The following is a 20,894-nucleotide window of genomic DNA, read 5'->3' on the forward strand; positions in this document are numbered from 1 at the left end:
CAGCTGAAATGCTGCACACCTCATACGTAAATATAATAGTTATAAAAAATTATATATATGTAACATACCTGCGCAGACTGCTGTGTAATCTATTGCAAAATCATTAATATTGATTAATTGATAAAAACAAAAATATACTACATATTAGTGCATCAACAAATAATTAAAAAAAAAAACAGCGAAATTTTTTAAAAGCTAAATTAATATAAGTATGTATGTTTACATGGTACACAAAATATATTTGATAAGGATTTAGTGCTCTTCAACAAAAAAAAGTGTTATATATATTTGAAGCATACAAAATTTAAGTGATTAATTGAAATTATAAATATTGATTATCAGGCTTAATTCTACGCCCGTTTAAAATATAACAAAAAAAAGCTCTAAAAGCATCTCCTAAAAAATAAGCAAATAACTTCAAATACATATATCACTAGTGTGTTCATTTCTAATTCGAATGAGCGCAATGAGTGGCCTACGCCAGCAATTAAAGGTAAGCTTATTTGATTTTATATTTAGCTTCCAAGTGGCGATTGTTGCCCTAATGCTGCTATTTATATATGTATATGTATCTGCTAATTTTCTACTCAGGAAAAACTGTATGTGCATACTTATGTACATATGTATGTATGTGTGTAATCGTGATCGTTGTTCACGTTTTTTTTTTTTGATTTTACATCAGATACCCTTTAGACAAAGTTACTGGCATTGACTTCATAAGTAACAAGTAAAAACGATAAATGTTTATAGTAAAAAAATAGCTTTATATATTTTCAATTTATAATTAAAAAAATAAAAATAAACCCCACCCAACTTCTTACAGCTTTGGCCAAAAGTATTAGGCTCCCCAATATATGATGTTTTTTTTTTAATTTTTGGCTTGTTTATTTAATATTTAAATATTTTTTTTTTTAAAGCCTAGCTCGGTATTTAACAAAAAACATATCAATCCAAATACCTAACTTTGTGCAAAAAAAGGCAAAAATTCTGCAAACTTTCACCTAAATTCCCGACTTTTTATTCAGAATCTTTAAAAATTTTGATATGCAGTTATTAGCCCATTAAATTTTAGTACAATAAAGTGCAAGTTTCATGTTGCTAAAAAATCGCGTTCATTTTTGATCATAAACAAAGTTGAAATTTACAAAATTATGGGCAGGGCTGTATTTTATTTGATTCCTCCCTTAGTTCAGTTGCGGATTCTTTTTAAAATGCTCTGAAAATGCCATTCGGTTAGTGTGGTCACCTCTCGAATTAGCCAAAAAATATCACAACCCTTGTAGGGTCAGAATGACTTGTCTAGCATAAGCGCTTTCTTGGTGGCGTGGACATTGTTTTCTGGCTAAGATATCAAGCTTATTAAATACAAAATCTTATCATCAGATCAGGTATCAGGTATCAATCCCAGGTCCCATGGAGTGGCAGTACGCACCTCTAACCACTCACTCAGCCACAGCGGCGTTATTTCATAAAGGATCATTAAGATAATATACATACATTGAGATAATAATTGTTATGAATTAGTGTTGGCCATTAGCTAACATCGAAGTAAATGTAATAGTGTGTTGTACTTTAATTATACTTATACTAGGAAATAAATCAATTATTCATCATCAAAATGGAACTCGATGTAAATTTGGTTGATTCAAAGTGTGGTCATGTTAGCTCAAGGGGGATGCTCCGAACCATTATGATACCACTCTGTCCGGATTCTAAGCTTGGCTGCGACGTTGGCTTCATAAAAAACAAAAAACAAAAGTTAAACAGTCTTGAATGTTATAAGGTTTGGTGAGTTTGGTGGTTACTGTTACGTGTTGCGTTTAGGGATGGGTAGTGTTGAAATTCGATTTTTTTCGAATTTCGAACATTGTTCAACCATTCGATTATTCGATTCGAAATTTGGTAGTGCAAATTCGATGTAATTCGAAGTCATAAAATGTGGCCACCTGTTTAATAAGTTAAACTCAAATTACACTGTTGGATAGCCGGAACCAGCCCGGACTTTGTTAACATTTTCTGAAAGTATACCCAGTAGTAAAACACTCGACGGATTTGCAAAAGTTAGCTCGCATTTTTATTTCATGGCCTACTAAAGTTTTCATGTCTCGGCCTAAGTAGTTTTCAAAAAAGTCGAAAAAATAGTTAAAATAAATGTCTGGCGAACTGAATGGTTAAAGCATATATAATAAAATTTCATGGGAAATATTTTCGTAGAACATTTTAACCCATAAGCTCCCGCGTAAAAGGGACTCTTAGGATTGAAATATTTTATAAAATTATTTTACTTGGGGTATTTTCAGGCAAAAGCTTCATGCAAAAAGCCTCTAAAAATTTAAAATAAAAAATTAAAAAAATACTACTTTTTTACAAACAATTTTTTAAATTTGAGTTTGGAATAACAGTTCCTTCTTGGCAGAGATTTTTTGTCTCGATGCATTAGATTTTTTTTTTTGGAAATAAAGATGAAATTCGTTTTTTTCTAGAAAAATTCGATTTTATACGAATTGCAGCAACACAAAGTTCGATATCAAAAATTCGCCATTTTGGAGCTAAAATTCGATTATCGTATTTACCCATCCCTAGTTACGTTGCCGTCTGTTCGTTCAGAAGTCTTTTGCAATCGCAAGCTCCCTTGCGGGCACCATTACATTTTCGGGGATTCAATATATTGGCTGGCTCTTTTTCTTGTTCAATACTTACTGGGCAACCGTAGAGCCAATTATTGCATCCCCTCCGGGGTGTGTGCTACCTTATGAAATGAATATACGGAAGAAAATTTTGTAAGTCGCTAGAACGGTTGCCTCGTGTGTAGTCAGCATAAGAAATCTTAAAATTGTTACCAATACGCAATCAAGCTTCCTAACACGATCACCTAAGTATGTAAATTCTTTGAACATTTCTGATGAATCATCAGTTGTATTAAAACATATAAATAAAAAACTGTGTCCACGTACAAAGAATAAATTGATAAAAATCGATGACTCAAAAAATGCACCACGTTATCGACATCTTATACGAGTACGAGTACATCATCTATCGGGCCATTTAAATTCAAAACACACGCAGCCGTGCGCACTTAACACGTTCATGGCCACATTGGTTGTTTGCCTTTCATATTGGCATGGATATAAAAACATTGAATGTGTTCATTCGCACCTGAAGCGCATACAATGAGCTTGTATGTACATTGTTCGAGTTTAATTGCAAATTAAGAAATTAACACATAAAATCAAATATTTTTGCAACGTGGCATTCAAGCGTGTACATACATAATACTAGAATTATTTGGCGATTATTTAGTAGCAGTTCGGGCTGCATTGTCCAAGTGTTGGTGTTGTTTCTTGTTCAAAAATGCTTCATTTAAATATTACTCAAATACAACATATATATTTAACATGTTAAAGTATGTATCTCCGATATGCAGTTGATTTCCATTGGTGAATTTCAATGAATTGCAAAAAGGAAAACGAAATAGAAAACATTCTATACGTATCAGCTTAGCTGGCTACTTCAGCCACCTTAAAAATATATTTCTTTATTTATTTATGTAGTTATTTATAGCGCTTTTTGGCATATTGACCATTGGCAATTTGAATTGCCTCAGATGTTCGAATTTAGCGAAAAATTCCCTAAGACATTTACTAATTGGAATGCAAAAAAAAAAACCAAGGAGAATTTGTAATATGTTAATTACATTGAGATTTGGGACAACAAATGCCAATTAGAAACTACTGACTATTTGTTTATGTTTTCTACGTTTCCGCGATTTTTAACAACAACGGGATCGCTAGATTTTTTTTTTTTTTTTTTTTTAATTTAAAGACAGTCGTAGGCACTGAATCGCTTCCCAACTCTAGATATAAACATACATATGTACAAAACTAGCCATCGCGGTTTTTTTTATTGATTGGAAGTGGATTTCCCACATTTCGGCAAAAAACTTAACCCTTGACAATCGAGCGATCTAAATGGGTCACATTTTAATTTGGTTTTACTAAATAAGTTTGAATGCAGTTTTTCAAATAGTTGTATTAAAGAAAAAATTGTCCACTTTGTTATAAAGCCTATTTATACAGTGGCTATGTTTGAAAACTATGGCCAAATTATATTATTTTCAATTCACGTTTTTGATAGTCTAAACATTTCCAAATACGGCAAGCATTTTAAAAGGAAAAAAATTAAAGTTTATGTTTTTCTCACCAAAATTATCAAAAAAAAAAACTCGATGAAATGGGATGCGTATGTATACTATGTTCAACACGTTGCTCACAGACAACAAATTTGACCAGATGCTAGGCAATTGTCGTTCGTTAAAAAAAAAAAAAAAATAAATCCGAAATATTTTTTTATCAAATACCAAGGACCACAAATGATCTTTGCCATCTCATTGTACCCATAAGTGATTATACGAGGCGTGAAGGATTATTTTCGATCTAATTAATGCCTGATTGAGACTACTGCCTTCTCCCTTTAGAGAATAGTCGCACAATTTTTAAATTTTTAAATAAAATTTTTCTGTAAAGGACGATTTTTTATGGATAAGGATTGAAAATTTTGACTATTTTCAAAAATAATACTGGCCACCAGCTTAATTAGGGTCATCAACAGTGGACTTTAGATGCCGCATTCGCTGTTAAAACGCCACAAATGGAGGTTCTTGACCTCTGGTGGATTGCAACTAGCAAATTTTGGTGCCATTTTGATGTAGTATTTCTCGTGGAAAATGTTTTGTCTATGTAAATCCTATATTCCTTACTGGAAGCATCCCAACGCCTGGGCATTCACACAGGAAAAGCTGGACACTTTCTTAGCAATCTGCTAGCTGACAGCCGTGGCAAGTTCTATTATATGTAAATGCCATTATTGAAGCATATTTGCCTTTGAGGCTAAGGCCCCGTGATGTGGGCTACAATTCTGAATACTTCTGGCCTTGATTTATTAAGCAGATCCAAGGTGTTCCTCCTTTTATAGTTCTCTTGATTTCTTGCAAGTCTGTATATCTTTTCACATGTTTCTAAGTAGCCAGTCCTATAAAAGTGGAATAGCTCGAAAATTTTGAAATTTTTGCCGCAAAATTTGGTATGAAAAATACTTTTAAGCTTATAAATAGGTTTCTTGTTTTTCACGTTTAAGAGAAGTGACTAAATATTTCGTTTTAAAATAATACCATAACTCTCATGCTATTTAATTAAAAATTTTTAATATAAATTATTCTAAAAAGAAAGCTTAAAACTATTTTCCAAAGTTTACTAATCCTTTAATAAAATTAAAATGGCAACGTCCTAAAAATTCGCTACACTACCCTCGGACATAAGTAATTTAGTGCTATTTTTTGTGTATTTTTCCACATTTATCCAGTGTAAACAAATCATATAGATATCGTTGTAGTTATTGCTTGCTTCTATATATGTACATTAGACTGCATCACCAAAACAAGTTGCGGTTTTTTCCGCCGGAATTACAAATTTTTTTTTTATATTTGCAGACGTCCACCAAAATATTTCGGCAAAATATTAAGATTTACGTTAGCTGGGCCGATTTAAAAACACCTCCAAAAATGTAGTTTTTTACGAATAAAAGTAGTTTCTTAAAGAATTTTTTGCAAAAAAAAATCGCCTCAGATGATAAAACAGTTGAAGCTTAAAAAATCTGCATAAAAATATTTAAGAAAAATTTTCAACGGAATTTATTTGCAAAGAAACAAAAAGGGTGAGGAAATACCTTTCCAAAGATAACTCTTGTTTAAGTCTAAATCGGAATAGTTTTGGCTCAGTAATTCAAGCTTTTATTATACCAATCTTTGAAAAAAGTTAAATAATCTCATTATTACGATTCCGTTGAACATTTTTTTTTAAATATTTGTATGCAGATTTTATTAAGCTTGATTTGTTTGGTCATCTGAGGGGATTAAAAAAAATTTTAAAAACCTATTTTTGTTCATAAAGAACTCTATTTTTGGAGGTATTTTCAAATAGGTCCAGCACATGTAAATCTTAATATTTTTCCGGAATATTTTGGTGCAAGTTTTAAAATATAATAGATTTTATAATTCCAATGTACTGTACTGTGTTTCCGTACAGATTTTTTTTTGTATGGGGAATGATGCAGTCTAATGTACATAATATGTAGGTACATTAAACTTCTGATTTTTTTTTATACTTATATATTTATTTATTTTTTTGTATATATTTTTTTCAACTAATTCGCTAAAAGCGCCAAAAGCACAGACGCATTTATAATGATTTTTTTTCGGCACCGCAGAAAGCAACGTAGACAACGTTTTTGTGTTTACATTTTGCACGCCAATTTTTGAAATTTTTATTTTTTAATATTTCCATCTTTTTGATTCTTTAGCTGCCCAATTACGTTATTTCATCCAAAAACGCACAACTAAAATTTCAGTCTTCAATTTTTATGTATGTACATAAATATGTACATATGTATGTACGTACATGCATAGTATTATTTAATTGTACACATCAGACAGTCAACGATTTTCCTTTGTTCACACGAGACTTGAAATGTGCTTTAAATTGCTTTTATGAGTAATTAATTTATTTGCGTTTTATTAAGAAAATTTGCAAATGTAAGTTTGTGTACAGAAAAGAAATATTCAAAAATATTAAAATTCATAGCGTGTGTATACATATATGTATACATATTTATTCTCACGCGCATGAGTGGATGAACGGCTGAAGCGTACGCGAAATACTTGCTTGTCTATATCAAGGTGCCGAAAGAGCTTTTAACTTTTCTTCAATTGCTAATAAATCACAAGATTTGATTAGCTCATTTGCACCGTTTACCGTTTATTGTTTTGCGTTTTTTTTTATTACCATCGTAGTTGATACATGAATTTAAACAAACAACAAATGCAAGTTTGTATACATATTTTTTTCTGCTACATTCAAATATTGTACAAACATACATTTGCTCTTGTAATTAAAATTTTTACGTGAATACATTAAAAAAAAATTTAAAAATTTTTCTCAAGTACAACAGACAGATATACAATATTATATGTGTAAATCAGTGCAATGTCTCGTAAAATGCATGGCCATTTGTTAAAACCATTTGGCACTATTACTCGTTGGCGAGACCTTTGCTAATTAAATGTTAAAATTTGTGTAGGCATAAGAAGTTAAAATGTGAAGCATAATTCCGCACTTTAAAGTAGTCGAAAAATATGGGAAGCTTAAAGAAATTATCGTAAAAATTCAATACTAATTTTCACGAAGGCAAGTCGAATTTTTATGACCAATACATACAAATAAATATTTATTTACATGGCTAAAACTTTTTTTCTATCCGGGATTGCTGAAATTAAATGGAAATTACCGCATTATGTATAAGTTGACTCATAGCTACGGTGACCAGATTTCTGTGGACAAAAATCCGGACATTTGTAATGCATCGAATCCGAAGATACAATTATATTTTTAGAATAAATAAACATAACATATTTTACTACAGTTTAACTTAAAACAAAACAAAGAGAAACAAACTTGAAAAATTATATACGGTGACGAGCATATAAATAAGGAAGATACATTTTGGCTGGTTTTGGCCACTTTTCTTCGTTTAAAATTGTTGTATTATTTTTTATGAAAATATAGAGTATTATATAAAAAAACCATGTAAATTGAAATTTCAAAACTTTGAATTTTACAAATGCTGATAAAAATTTTAAACATTTTAAACAGATTTTTTTTTAGAATTGTTTGAGTATGCCCGTCCAATTCAAAGTGCAAGTTAGAAGTAGCTTGGACTTACCGTTGATTTTTGGCAATTTTTTTGTTCGCGCGTTTTCTTCCAAACAATATATGATCGAGATTTTTTTATGGAGAAAATGAGCAACGCCTTTCACAAAAAAAATACAAAAAATCAACGGTACTTAAAATTTACACTTTGAATTGAATGGGCTGCCAAACTGCACACTCGTAATGTTTCTAAGACATCTAATCAAAAAACTCAACATTTTGATGAAACTTTGTCAAACTTCGCTAATTCTTAAACAACGTTTGAAATTTTATTTCATAAAAAATAATAACCACTGAATATTTAGTTTTTTTGCCACTGTATCTACAGCTTATATTTTTCATATCTATGCATTTTTTGAGGAAATTAGTATTATTTTTTATAATTTCAATAGATTCCAGTTAGAACCATTTCATGAAAAAAAACAAAACTTAACAAATAATTATAAAAACCTTAAAAAAATTCAGCCAAGAGACACTTATACGTCCCGACTTTTAAAAAGTATTTAGAGGGACAATTTCCTCAAAATCGTTACTGTCCCGCCAAAATCGGTACGAATGGTCACCGTACTCATACCTCAACAGACTTACTATCAAGGTAGCAAATTTTAATTAATCGGTTGTAAACATATTATGTTTATCAGAAAAAATACTTCGTTATCCTAGAAAAAAAAACACTTGGGTATAACAAACGACAACTAAAATTTTTAATTAAATTTTGCGCTTAAGAATAAGTATTTTGTGACCAGCCTGCAATATCATTAGCGCATTTAATTTGAATACTTTGCATTTATTGCAAAACATTTTTGAATCTAATTTACAGACATGTTTTGCAATTTGGTTATTATTTAGTACTTAAATTACTTTCATCATTTTTGTAATTTCGAAATAAATTATAAAATATAAAAGCTGTTGAAAAAGCAAAACGGGTAAATAGTACTACAGCATTTTCGAAATAATTTGCGAAAAAAATTAAAAGAGTACAAATACATATGTTTATGTATGTTTATTATACATATGTATGTATGCACCTCATTTCGTCATTGTTGGCTACCAAAAATACGAACCGTTTATACATAGCTAGAAAAAATGTTGGCAAAGAACGACGCAAAAATCATGTGGTTTTTGTTTATATATGCTTAATACACTATACATACTAGAGGTTTACGCCGACAAGCTTTGCGGCGGCGGCGTGGTCAACGTCAAAAATATTCGGCGGCGGCGGCGACGCCGGCGCGTCTGGAAACGCCGGCGCTACTTCTCATAAGGTAGATTTCAAAGAGCCATGAGGCTACTAGTCTTATCATTTCAACTCGTCAGCGTTAGTCATTCGCCATGCCAATTATTCTATTATTATAATTCTATTTATTTCATTATTGAATTAGTTTTAAATTTAAATATTGTTACTTCCTACTTGAATTAAAATGTTGAGTGTCTGGCGCTGATTGATGGGCGAACAGAAGAAGGTCTGAGGTATATACATACATACACACACGGATCTCTATATTCTCTACAGATCCGTATGTACTATTTAAATTTAAAGAAAAAAAATTTTTTAAAGTTTAGTTATTGGGGTAATTTATGTCGCTCTCAATAAGTTTTTGCAATAGTCTTATCAACTCGAACCAGAATGGGACTTTTTGACCCACTGTTGAAAAAAATGGCTTATAGATGGTTAAAACTTCCACTAAAATATGAAGCGCCAAATTTTTCTAAGGAGAACCGAATGTAATGAAAAATAATACTAATGTTTACCATAAGGAGGGAACTTTAACCCTGTGTAGAAAACATAGCGATGCGAGGGAGCAAAACCTTCCTGGGGTTTGACCACCACTAAGGAATGCTAACGTACCTAGTACTTGTATACGTATGTTGGACCCCAGAATAAAATAACTTACGAATGTAAATATTAGCAAAAAAGTGTTTGTTTAAAATATTAAAAAAATACATAGAAAAATCAACTTGTCTTTGATTTATCTTCAATAATTGAGGAGTTAGATGCAAAGAGGCTGCTTCTATTAAAACTGCTTTCTCAGATATTGGAGCTAAAGTTTTTGATGTGTTATAAGTTTCTTGTTGTTGTAGTAGGTGTATAAAAAAGTAGTATTTTTGTAGTATAGAAAAGAATTGTCTACTGCGGAAAAAAATCGTTAGATTACCAGTATTCGACCCTAATTTAACTGTAATAAACGCTGTCGTCAAAAAATATGTTACCTATGTTTTTTCTAAGTTATGCTATTTTTGGAAAAAATAAAGGAGATCATACTCTTGTCCAGTGGCCCAAATTATGCAAAATAAACTAATTTAAAAATGTAATTTTCATTTCGTAAAATTGTGTTTTTATACAAGTAATATTTAGTTCCTTCAAACGATGTATTCAATGTACATACATCATGAAAATTTTGTACAAAATTCCTTAGGCGCCGAACGCCGCCGCGCCGATATTTTCGTAACTCGGCGGCGGCGCGTGAGGAATGACAAAAAACGGCGGCGGCGGCGGCGTGGCTCGGCGGCGTATACCTCTAATACATACATTCAAATATTGTACATCTCTATATTTTATTAAATGTAGCGCCCTTAAGCGTCTGTTTGCCTATCTGAACGTTCTAAACTCAAAAGCTTCCTAAAGGATTTTTTACGGTTTTCATTAATTGACGGTGTGACTCTGGAGGAAGCTTTTCGTGTATTTCGTGGCAAAAATATGGCGATAATTGTTGAAGGTGTTTGGAAAAAATAATGTCGATGCGTTCGTTCTATAGTAAAACAATTAAATAAGTATGTAGATACAACTTTAAACGATCGGTGTCAAACGAAAGGCACCTGCGTACATTTTATTCCAAGCTTATTTATGAGCTTAAAAATAAAAGAGATAATTAAAACTCATTCAATAAGTCAGTAATGTTAAATATCACAACTAATCGCTATACTTATAAATAATACCTGAGGCCTACTGAACGGCAATTCACAGATCTACCTATGCGTAACGTAACGTAGATGTCTTTTCATTGTATTTGTGGGAATTTATCAAGAAGTGTAAAGAAATGAGCGCAAGGGTTCTAGTGTCTAAATTAACCCTGTAATGCCCGTTTTTAAAATACCGAACATAGATTTTGCAAATAAGCGTTTTCGGATAAATTTGGGCTTCTGAGTTATAAAAAAAAAATCTTTGAGCCAGTACAGTCATGGGTTTAACTGTGGTCCGCCTTCGCAATGGTGGTTTAGTTATTAAATTTTATGGAGTATTGTGAAAGATATGGAGCAGTCAACCAAAAATGCCTTTGGGAAATATTGAGTCGGATAAAGCTTTTTAATTTACGATAGCCTTAGCCGAAAATCTCAGGCTCAACACTCGGATCCTCGTTTTTTTGTTTTAAAACCCTATCTAAAATATGTTGTGATATTTTTTCAATGCTTGTTTATTTGTATTTTCAGATGCTGGGAACAGCATTGCTGGGGAAACGTACCACAAAGGTGAGCGATGCTTTTATTTACCAATTGAACTTACAAATATCTAAAAAAAAAGCGTGAGTACTAGGTACTCATGAAATTTGATGTGTAAACATATGCGGCAAAGCATAAAAGTACGTTTACATATAAATATAATCTAATCAAAGCTCGTTGTGCTTGTTATTCACACAACTCGAGGAAAAGTTAAACTTCTTCTCTGTGCCACCGTGGCCACTTTTTTCTGCAACACATATTATGCCATTTAAATATATTTTAACTGAATATTTTATTAAAAATACCTTTACAAACCTATTTTCCTTACTAGGATCAATTTTTGTTTACTTTAACATTTGTTGGCGTTGAAATATCTTGGAAACACCGCATGAGTTATTGTTTTTGAGCTTATAGTTTGAGCATTTCTATTTGTATATATTCCTAAATTTAGTTTTTTTTTCGGGATATAATCTTTGGTTCATGTAAATGCAGTTCATGTTGCAGAATTTTACCCGATGCTTTTTTAAATGATTTCAGTATTTTTTTAAATTTTCGTCTTGCTTTTTTATCCAAATAGACAACTAAACCATCTACGAATATCAAAATGTATGTGCGGAGTTTAAATAATCGGAAGTAATAATCAATTGGAGCGCATTTCCTCTTACTATGCATATGCCTAAATGTATGCAACCATTTGGCAAGCAAACACAGGGTGCTTCTAATGAAAATAAAAATTTTATACTGAAATACACATGCTAAGCCCTTCGAAATTTTGTGCTGGGATATGCGTTACAGCTTCGCAAATTTTACCCCTACCGAAACCAAAGATGTATACACATCAAAAAAAATTGCATATCGTTACGTAAAGGTGAAAAAGGTGTTAAGTCTATTTTGTGGAACTTTTTTAAGTAAATATGTTGAGGTGGTCTCATAAAACAACATTTTTAAATCTGAGTTCATCTATGTGAAAATAAGAAAGCCATTAATCACCGAGTGCGATCTTTTTGACAAATATGGACTAGTTTGCATCAAACAACTAAATTTCTTGAAAAGTGGACTGAGCATTTTTTCACCTGCGATATGTAGTATTTAGTTACATATCTACACAATTACTTGTAGTCATATTAAATTACTTTTTTAATAATTTTTTTACAGTCTGTCAAAAAGAAACCATTCACCGAAGTGGAATTAAGAGGTAAGTTGAACTTTTTTTGAAACATACAAGTAAAATCTAAAATTATTTTTATTTTAAAACATTAAAGTATTTTTTCGAAATCGTTCAAACATACAAATTTCTATTGTCCGTTTCGAAGAAACCACCAATTGTTAAGCACTGAGGCAAGGTGTAATGAGGATCGTATGAAACTATCAATAAAACCCTACTGTCAGAAATGTGGCACCGAATAAATTAGCAAAATGTGTTCGATCATGCAACTACGTACATACAAACATATACGCACTTTTTGTTTGCATAAAACCACTACTATACTCGTAGTTTATGTTGCATTAATAGTTATGCCAAAAATATCTAATTTTCATCATTCCCTCCTTTATGTTAGAAACAAATATACTACTTATAGGTACGCCCTATTCACACCCTATAAACCTATACATATTTTTAGATATCGACATACTTTGTAAACTTTCACTTTTATCTATTGGTCCGGACGCAAAGATGTGTTGCAATAAACATCATCGCAGTGCAAAAAATCTCTCTGCCGCAAGACTAAACTGTCGATGTTGCGTATACGCCACGTACTTACATTAACGTATGCTGACCGCTTTGTACAACTTTGAAGCTGTCAACCAACGGCTTGCCCAGCTCTTTGAAATATCTATGCCTAGCAAAATTTGTACACTCATACATACATACATTTATTTCTCTATTTATGTATGTACGTGCACATGTTGACCGATCGCGACATGCCGTGATTACGTTTGCCTATTCGTTCGTGGCTGTGTATAATTTTAGATGTTGCACTAAATTTGTGCAAGTTGTGGTCGCTGTGTTTGTCGCATGTCAATTTTAGCTGGTTGGCTTGTTGTCGCAATAGTTATGGTGTCACGTGTTAAATTTAGCACTGCGATGCCTGCTGCAACTTTAACGGTGCATGGGTGTTGAACGTTTTGTATTTTTTTTCGATGAGAAGACGGAGACCCATGTATATGTATGTACATGTGCATGTGTTCATGCATACACACACGTATGTACATACGTTGTGGTCATATTAAATACATATAGCTGAGAGTAAAATATTAGCAGTACAACTCAAAATGATGTTGCTGGTAACTTATGTTTATTTATTTATTGTTAATAATTTTCGTTTAAAATATAGGTCGATCAGTATCAGAAACCGCATAAATAAAAATTTCGAATGTTGCACAAAGTTCACAAAAATTACTAAAACTTAAGAAAATTTTTATCGAAATTTCGATTTTTAAATTAGAGATTTCTTAGAAAGATTTTGAGTAAACAGTTTTGTAGCCCATTAAATTTTTGGCATAATAAAGTGCAAGTTTCAAGTCGCTTAAAATTACCGTTGATTTTTTAGATTTTTTTTTTTTGTCGAGGGTGTGCGCATTTTCTTCCATACAACGCATAAACCAAAAAAAAGTACATCTTTCAAATCTAAAAAATATTTTTATTTTTTTTTTTAATTTTATAAATTCAAACTAGGTTAGGTTGGGTTAGGTTAGACTTACCATCCAAACTAGATTTCAACCATATTTTTGTAGCTTCTACTGGTTCAAATGAATTGCCGTCGTTCGGAATTCGTTAAAAACGCATTTAGTTCAGAACTAGTAATTTATTTTTGTACGGCATCTTTTAAAATATTTGCAAACGTAATGTGACATGTATTTTTGTACTAGTACATTTGCATTTATCGTTGGGACCAATCGTTGGCAAATATTTTACATATTTTATTTTATTTTTGCGATGCTACATTACGATAATCTATTTTAATTCTTGCACTTTTCGATGTTAATTTCGTCTGTCGTACGCAATTTTAGATCAATGACCTAAGCCATTTGGGCATTTATTTTTAGAATTTAACACATGGGTACTATGTATTTATCAGGGACGGTAATCATTATGAGTAAAATAAAATGTAAATCAGCATTTAATCATTATTTTATGATTTTAATTTTTTGTTTTTTTACTCAACGAAAATAATCATTAGTTGGTTTTTATTTTTTCGATCACAAATAATGATTATTTTATGATTTTTATTTTTTCGCTTAGAGATGACAATTATTATTGGGTTTTATCTTTCCACTTAAAAATAATGATTATTTGTAAAAAATCATAAAATAATCATTAATTTTGATCAAAAAAATAAAATTCAAGTAAAAATAATTTCTTTTGAGCGAAAAAATAAAAGTGAAATATTAATTATTATTTTTAATCTTTATTGATTAAACTCGAAAAATAAAAATCATTGTAAATTACATTAGGACGTAAGAACATAAGTACATTAGTATAGTAAAAAGTTTTGTACGACGATTACAACTTGTTGATTTTTTTGGTTAAAATTAAAAAAAAAAATATTATTTTCCGTCCCTGGTATTTAAAAATTTGCACCAAATTCTAGAAAATTTTTTTTCACCTACATGTTTACATATGTACATAGATACACATACTATATAATTGAATGTGTGAACGTCCGTAAACCCATTATATTTAAGCTTAGAATTTTTAAGTCTCTTCAATACTTTCTTTAATAACTATCTATCACTGAAATTTTTAATCAATTCAGGTTTCATAACAAAAATTTTGATTTGCTTTAAATGCTTGACTTGTTCTGCTATAGTGTCTCATTAACAGTTATCAATAGTTTTTTTTTTTTACCAATCTAAACAGAGTTATACATAATTTAATTAAATTGGAGCAGCAACATTTCATTGAAATGCCAAAAGGTGATAACAATTTCGCAGAGACCTACCTACATATATATGTACATATGTATGTATGTAGTATGTGAGTATGTACAAAGAAGTGAAAATTCAAATCTAATAAAAAAATTACTTAGAACAAATGGTACAACGTAGTTCAGAATTAAAAAAAAAACACGTAAGTTGATGAAATATCTTGTTTTTTTTTTATATGTAGCTGTAGCCAAGCGCTTTGCATTAATTAAAAGTGCAAATAAGCAACCCTTCGTAGTCCACTCAGATAGCATTGTGTATTTTGGTGGCGCCTAGAGTTGTTTTTAAATGATAACTGTTGTAAAAAAAAACACAAGATTTAAAATGTTAAATAAAGATGCTTTATGTCACCCACAAAATAGGATAAATAAACATCAGCGGTGTCATGCAAAATCTTTAAAATTCTATTTACGAGTATTTATTCTTTGAAAAAGCAAACGCTCTGCTAAAATTTTTACAAATTTTTTAACCTGAATGTTGTTCAAAATGCTTACATAGAATCATAGATATTAATATGATGTCTACACTGCGATCTAAGAGGTTCTATTGTGCTCTCTGCTCATCACAACACTTCTGTTAAACTTTATTCTTCTTCTTATTTATTGGCGTTGTAATCGTCTAAACGATTTTGGCAAAGGCCAAAACAACACGTCAGTTGTGCCAAGCCAAGTCTTTTCCCCTGGTCTTTCCTCTGTTACCAGTATTGCGATCCGCGTTGAATACTTTCAGAGCTAATGCCGTTATGACCATTCATACTTGACCAAGCCAGCGTAGCCGCTATGGCCCACAAAAAGTTCAAAGAAGCTTTAGGGGGTAGAAGGGGAGACCACACTAGAGCTATGCTTCTCTCTATGCTTCTTTGGGATCTCTTGGTTATGGCATCGTATACGACTAGAAGTTGTAAAGGTGTCTCTCCTTGGCCGAAGCACAGAAGCGGCAAAGATCGTTTTACCAAATATCTAGATTATGCAACGGACCCCTCATATTTTGGTTGGATTAGGTTAAGTAAAAGGCGGGAACGGTTATTTCCTTTAAACGATTTTGATTTTATGGCACATCCTAGTGAACCTTATGATGTGGTTTTCCCCACGCTGGCTACGTTCTCGTAGAAGTGTTTCTTCATAGGAAGTGTTGGATGGAGTCTATCTCTTCTTTATTTCTACAGTTTCTACATAAATTGTTATGCACCTCGCCCTTGCCGGCCATATGGCCAATGGTCTAGTATCGCGTTAATATTGCGGAAATAAGCCGAAAGTTGGGTTTTGGGAGTCTTAGCGAAATCATTGTTCGTCTTCCATCGAGCAGTGGCCAAAGTGAGCACTATACAATGAATTAGTTGACCTGCTGTTAATGGCTTTGTCTAGCCCTTTTCTCAACCAAACATATTGTAAGGATCCTTGGCCTTCTTGAATGTATGCATATCGTGTTGGTCGTTACCGACACAAGGGCCTTGAAAGCAGCTCGAATATTCAGTACAGATGTGAGTTTTAATGGAACTTGGTCGAACATATTTACTTAGCTCATATCGCATACCTCAGCCCTAAATACACTGAAATATTCTGCGGTGCTGTAGGCTTCTCTCAAAGATAGGTTTCCAATATCCATTTTAGCTCATCTGAGACTTCCTCTTTAGACTAAAAAAAACTTTATGGCGGACCAATATGGAGGCAAAATAACTGTTCGACTTCGCTCTGAGAGAATAGTTTTAAGAAGTTTATGCTTACCTAGTTCAGCATTATTTTCGCTGGAAAATGTTACCCATTGTCCCTATCCGTGTTCTACGTTCGCTAAAGTTATAAAAAGCGTATTCTTCATTTTCTTAGCTCAAAATATTTACCATAACCTACATATATTTAGTGTTTTCTCTAAATTAAATAAACACATTGTTTTATTTTTTAATTTTTTACATTATTCCGAAATCAGAGCAACCTTCCCAAATTTAGATCTTTTGCTTATTTTCCATTTTGTGCAAAAATTTCCGTAACCCAGATTACGGTTACACCCATGCGTCTCTCCCTTCAATGCCGCGTTACTCATATTCGCGTAAATACAAATTTGTATCTTTAATTATCACAAAATTGCTGTCAAAATAAAATACGCCCACAACATCTCGGCTACAAAGCTTACCATATTCGGCTAGTTGGGGGCGCAGTGACAATGACAAAGAATGGATATGAATTTAATTTGTGTGATTGTCTGACAGTCTACAATATCGTTTTTCATTATTATTGTATGTATGCATTTTATTGCTTTAATATACTTGGAATACCGATCCAGTGTGCCGCCGCTGTTGACGAAAGATGTTGATAAAGCAGCAGTGTGGTAGCAAAAATGGAACATGAACAAGTGACAAACACGTGCCTACATTTGGTACCCTCTGGCATTGACATTGTTTTAACATGAATATGCGCTACAAACTTACAAACAACTCACTATGTACAACAAATCTATGCACTGATTGCGATAATATCAACACAAATTGAAAATTAATTTTTAAGAAATGAATTGACAAAATGTTCACACCCAAAGCGGGACTACAAGTAGAGCGCCGTAACAGTGGGCATGTTATACAAGGGTGTTAGTATATGTAAAGATATATCTAAGATAAACTTGGTTACATATGTATGTATGTGCATACAAATAATGACACAGCTATACAATTTTTGGATTTCAAGTGAACCAAAAAATTAAAACCGAGAAAAAATGAATTCTCAATCGAAAATAGGTTTTTTGGCGGCGAATATACTCGTATGTATGTATGTATGCATGTAGAATGCACTCATAAATCCGCTGACTCACTATGAAGTGCGCTAACTACTACTTATCTGATATCTATTGAGGGATTCACATCGCCTTCGTAAGTGTCGTATTGCTGTATGTCGTAAACTTAAAAAAAAAACACAACCAACTATTTTTTAACAATGCCAAAATTCATAATATGACTTTGATGGTACTTTGCGATCCGCCTTAATATATTTTTTAGGCGTTTAAAGTTTACGACATACAATAATACGACACTTACGACACCGTTGTGAATACCCCACACATATTTATATATATAATACGCGAAGGCATTTTTTATTTAGAATAAAAAAATCTGCACCGTTCACTCGATTTTAAGAAATGGGGTGCCAAATTAAAGCGCTTGGCCTGTAGATGTGCAAACTGGGTTTATTTTTTCGAAAAGAGTTGCCACCTACAAAACAAATATACTCAAATTATTTAATAATCTACGCTATCAGATCAGCACCGTTCGCTCGATTTTCAAAAGTGGGCTGTCAAATTAATAAATTCAAATTAATTCAACAGTTAATTGAAATTTCTGTCAAAAGAGAAAGAGATTGAAGAAGATTTTGGCTTGAAAATACGTTTGAAAAGGATTTCCACCTGTTTGAATAGTCGAATTTAGTGAACTTATACACAAGTTTTATGAAAAATTAAAAAAACCTCGAATAAATAAATAAATATCTTTTATTAGGCTTGCCACCTTTTCGAAAGGTCGCACTGATCTAATTAAGTATGTACGTATATTATACGAGAGGGCATTTTTTGTGAAGGTCATTCGATTTGCACCGTTCTTTCCAATTCCAAGTATGAGAGGTGGCTGTACTTATATATGGGTTAAGATTTTATTTTCTGAAGTTGGAACTTTTTTTTACCAGTACAGGGTGATTTAAAATTTTGGAGATATTAAAAATCGAAACTATGCGAGACCTCTCTTCATTCAGAAACGGCTGCACGACATTTAGATGAAATATGACACTCGAATCGCTTATAACTCTGATTAACATTTATAATATTTTTTTATATTTTTTAAATTAAATTTTGGGCGTTTTAACGCCATGCGGCTTCACTAGTACATATTTATTTTCTCCCCACTGCTTTCGTGGGTTAACTTTATGGGTGTGGGTGTGCGTATGCATGAGCAACCCGTAATCAATAATCATGATAACAATGTTATGCTGATTATTTGGTTTTGGTAAGTACCCGCAGAGAATGCGGGCGCTACATTGTTTTTAATTAGGAATTTATGATTATGGTCGCCAAAATAGCGACCTAACGACTGCATGCAGTGCAGAGTGAAGCAATGTGCAAACTTAACTTTTAACTCTCACTAGCACTTGCAAAAATGTTTACTGCGCAATTTTTATGAGTTAAGCTAACTGGTAATAACTTAAATTTTTCATACATGTGTGAAAAGTGATAAGAGCTATAAAAAATTAAATTTATTAAAAGTCAATAATTTTTGCAAGTGCTCATCAGCAAATTAAATTTACTGATTTTCACAAATGGGTTAACATCTCTCCACACTGGCAATTTTTTTTTTGTCACTTTCCATTTTTCGTTAAGTTCGAACAATAAAGTTCTAGCCTTTTAGATAGCTAATAAAAGACTACCAAGCAAATTAAGTATTAACGAAAACTATATAGATATGTATGTGAATTTTGAATTTAAAGTTTCGCAATTTGGCAAATTCCAAATTCATCTTAGACCAATGGTTTCTTCAGCAAATTTGCGTAGTATTACACGTCGAATTCTTCTGTGCTATACGCGCATAGTCGAAAACCATTTAGCCGCCCTAATGTCCATATATAAAAATGTAATCGATTGCGATCAGTAAGATACCCGTAGTTAGAGTAACCCGGTATCAGTTTTATTCAAGGGAATAATATATAAACTTACAACCGTAAGGATAGTCTGGTCCTCTCTTGCGCTCCCGCAAAGGCGGTTGACAATACTCGTATCAACTCGTCGATTTCCTCTTTGCAGCCAACACCACAGTTAGATATCAGCTCCATACCTTAAGAGCAAACATTCTGCCTGTCCACCGGCATGTTAAACACAGACACAAACCCAGCTGTGCTGGCATAACTCTACAATTAAAATATATAACCAATCAGCGCCTAATTTTTCATTAAGTCATTTCGCATTCGCATAGTCAATCTAATCAGCAAACGATTTTAATGTGAATATCCGTTCGTCGGCTGACAGTGCGCGCACGTTGCCCACAACCTGCTAAACCCCAACTATTAGCGGAACAAATTTATTATTTACGTATATATGTACATACATATGTATGCATTTGAGTGTTTAATATGTATTTACAATGTTTGAAAAAGCTGCGCGAGCACGACGTTCATAAATTTGATAACATGCGAAAAACGACCTGCATACAAACATACATATCGCTTCCTTAGAGGGAAAAGCTCCTAGGTAAAATTTTTTAAGAATTAAATTTCTTCAAGAATTTATTTGGCAAAAAAATTTTTGGACTTAGCACACTTTCATTTAGAAACGGTTGGCAATAAAAGAGATAGTTTGATCTTTTAGGAAACGAAGAATTTTTAGTTCTTATTGCTTCTTACATAAAAATAAAAAAATTTGATGCTTTAGATAAAGTGGACTTAGCAACTTTTCACTCGAAGCCAGCGATATACTAATACGCATACACACATGTACATATGTATTAAATATATATGTAGATACTTATTATTACAAAATAGTGGCCCAATCTCACCCACACGGGTCTACTTTTGTATTAGTTTTATAACCTAAGAGTGTCATAAATTAAACGTTTACTCTACCCTTTCGCCCCTCTGTCTGCTATCTGTCACCAGAACCTTTGCTCAGCCACTTGGATCCCACCCGTCGCTCGACAATCGAAAGGCAACAGGCAGGCGTTGGTTGTTCAGGCCGCCTCAAAATCAGCAAACGAAGACAGTTTTTATCTCCGCATATTCGGGCAGATAAGGCAAGTGGCGCGCGGGT

At 32.4% G+C, this 20,894-nt stretch overlaps 1 protein-coding gene across 1 annotated transcript in view; it reads left to right on the plus strand.

Annotated features, from left to right (window-relative positions):
* The first annotated feature begins 289 nt into the window (after nucleotides 1-289).
* Nucleotides 290-20,894, plus strand: part of LOC118747931 (calcium-binding protein E63-1) — a 191,426-nt gene continuing 170,821 nt past the window's right edge. The window contains exons 1-3 of the mRNA XM_036482166.1: nucleotides 290-493; nucleotides 11,190-11,228; nucleotides 12,354-12,393. Of these exons, the coding sequence (XP_036338059.1) occupies nucleotides 458-493; nucleotides 11,190-11,228; nucleotides 12,354-12,393 (115 nt within the window). The 5' untranslated portion in view covers nucleotides 290-457. The remainder of the gene's footprint in view (nucleotides 494-11,189; nucleotides 11,229-12,353; nucleotides 12,394-20,894) is intronic.

The sequence above is a fragment of the Rhagoletis pomonella genome, unplaced genomic scaffold (assembly GCF_013731165.1).
Source record: "Rhagoletis pomonella isolate Grant_MI unplaced genomic scaffold, Rhpom_1.0 Rhpom_scaffold_00012, whole genome shotgun sequence".
NCBI classification, from domain to species: domain Eukaryota; kingdom Metazoa; phylum Arthropoda; class Insecta; order Diptera; family Tephritidae; genus Rhagoletis; species Rhagoletis pomonella.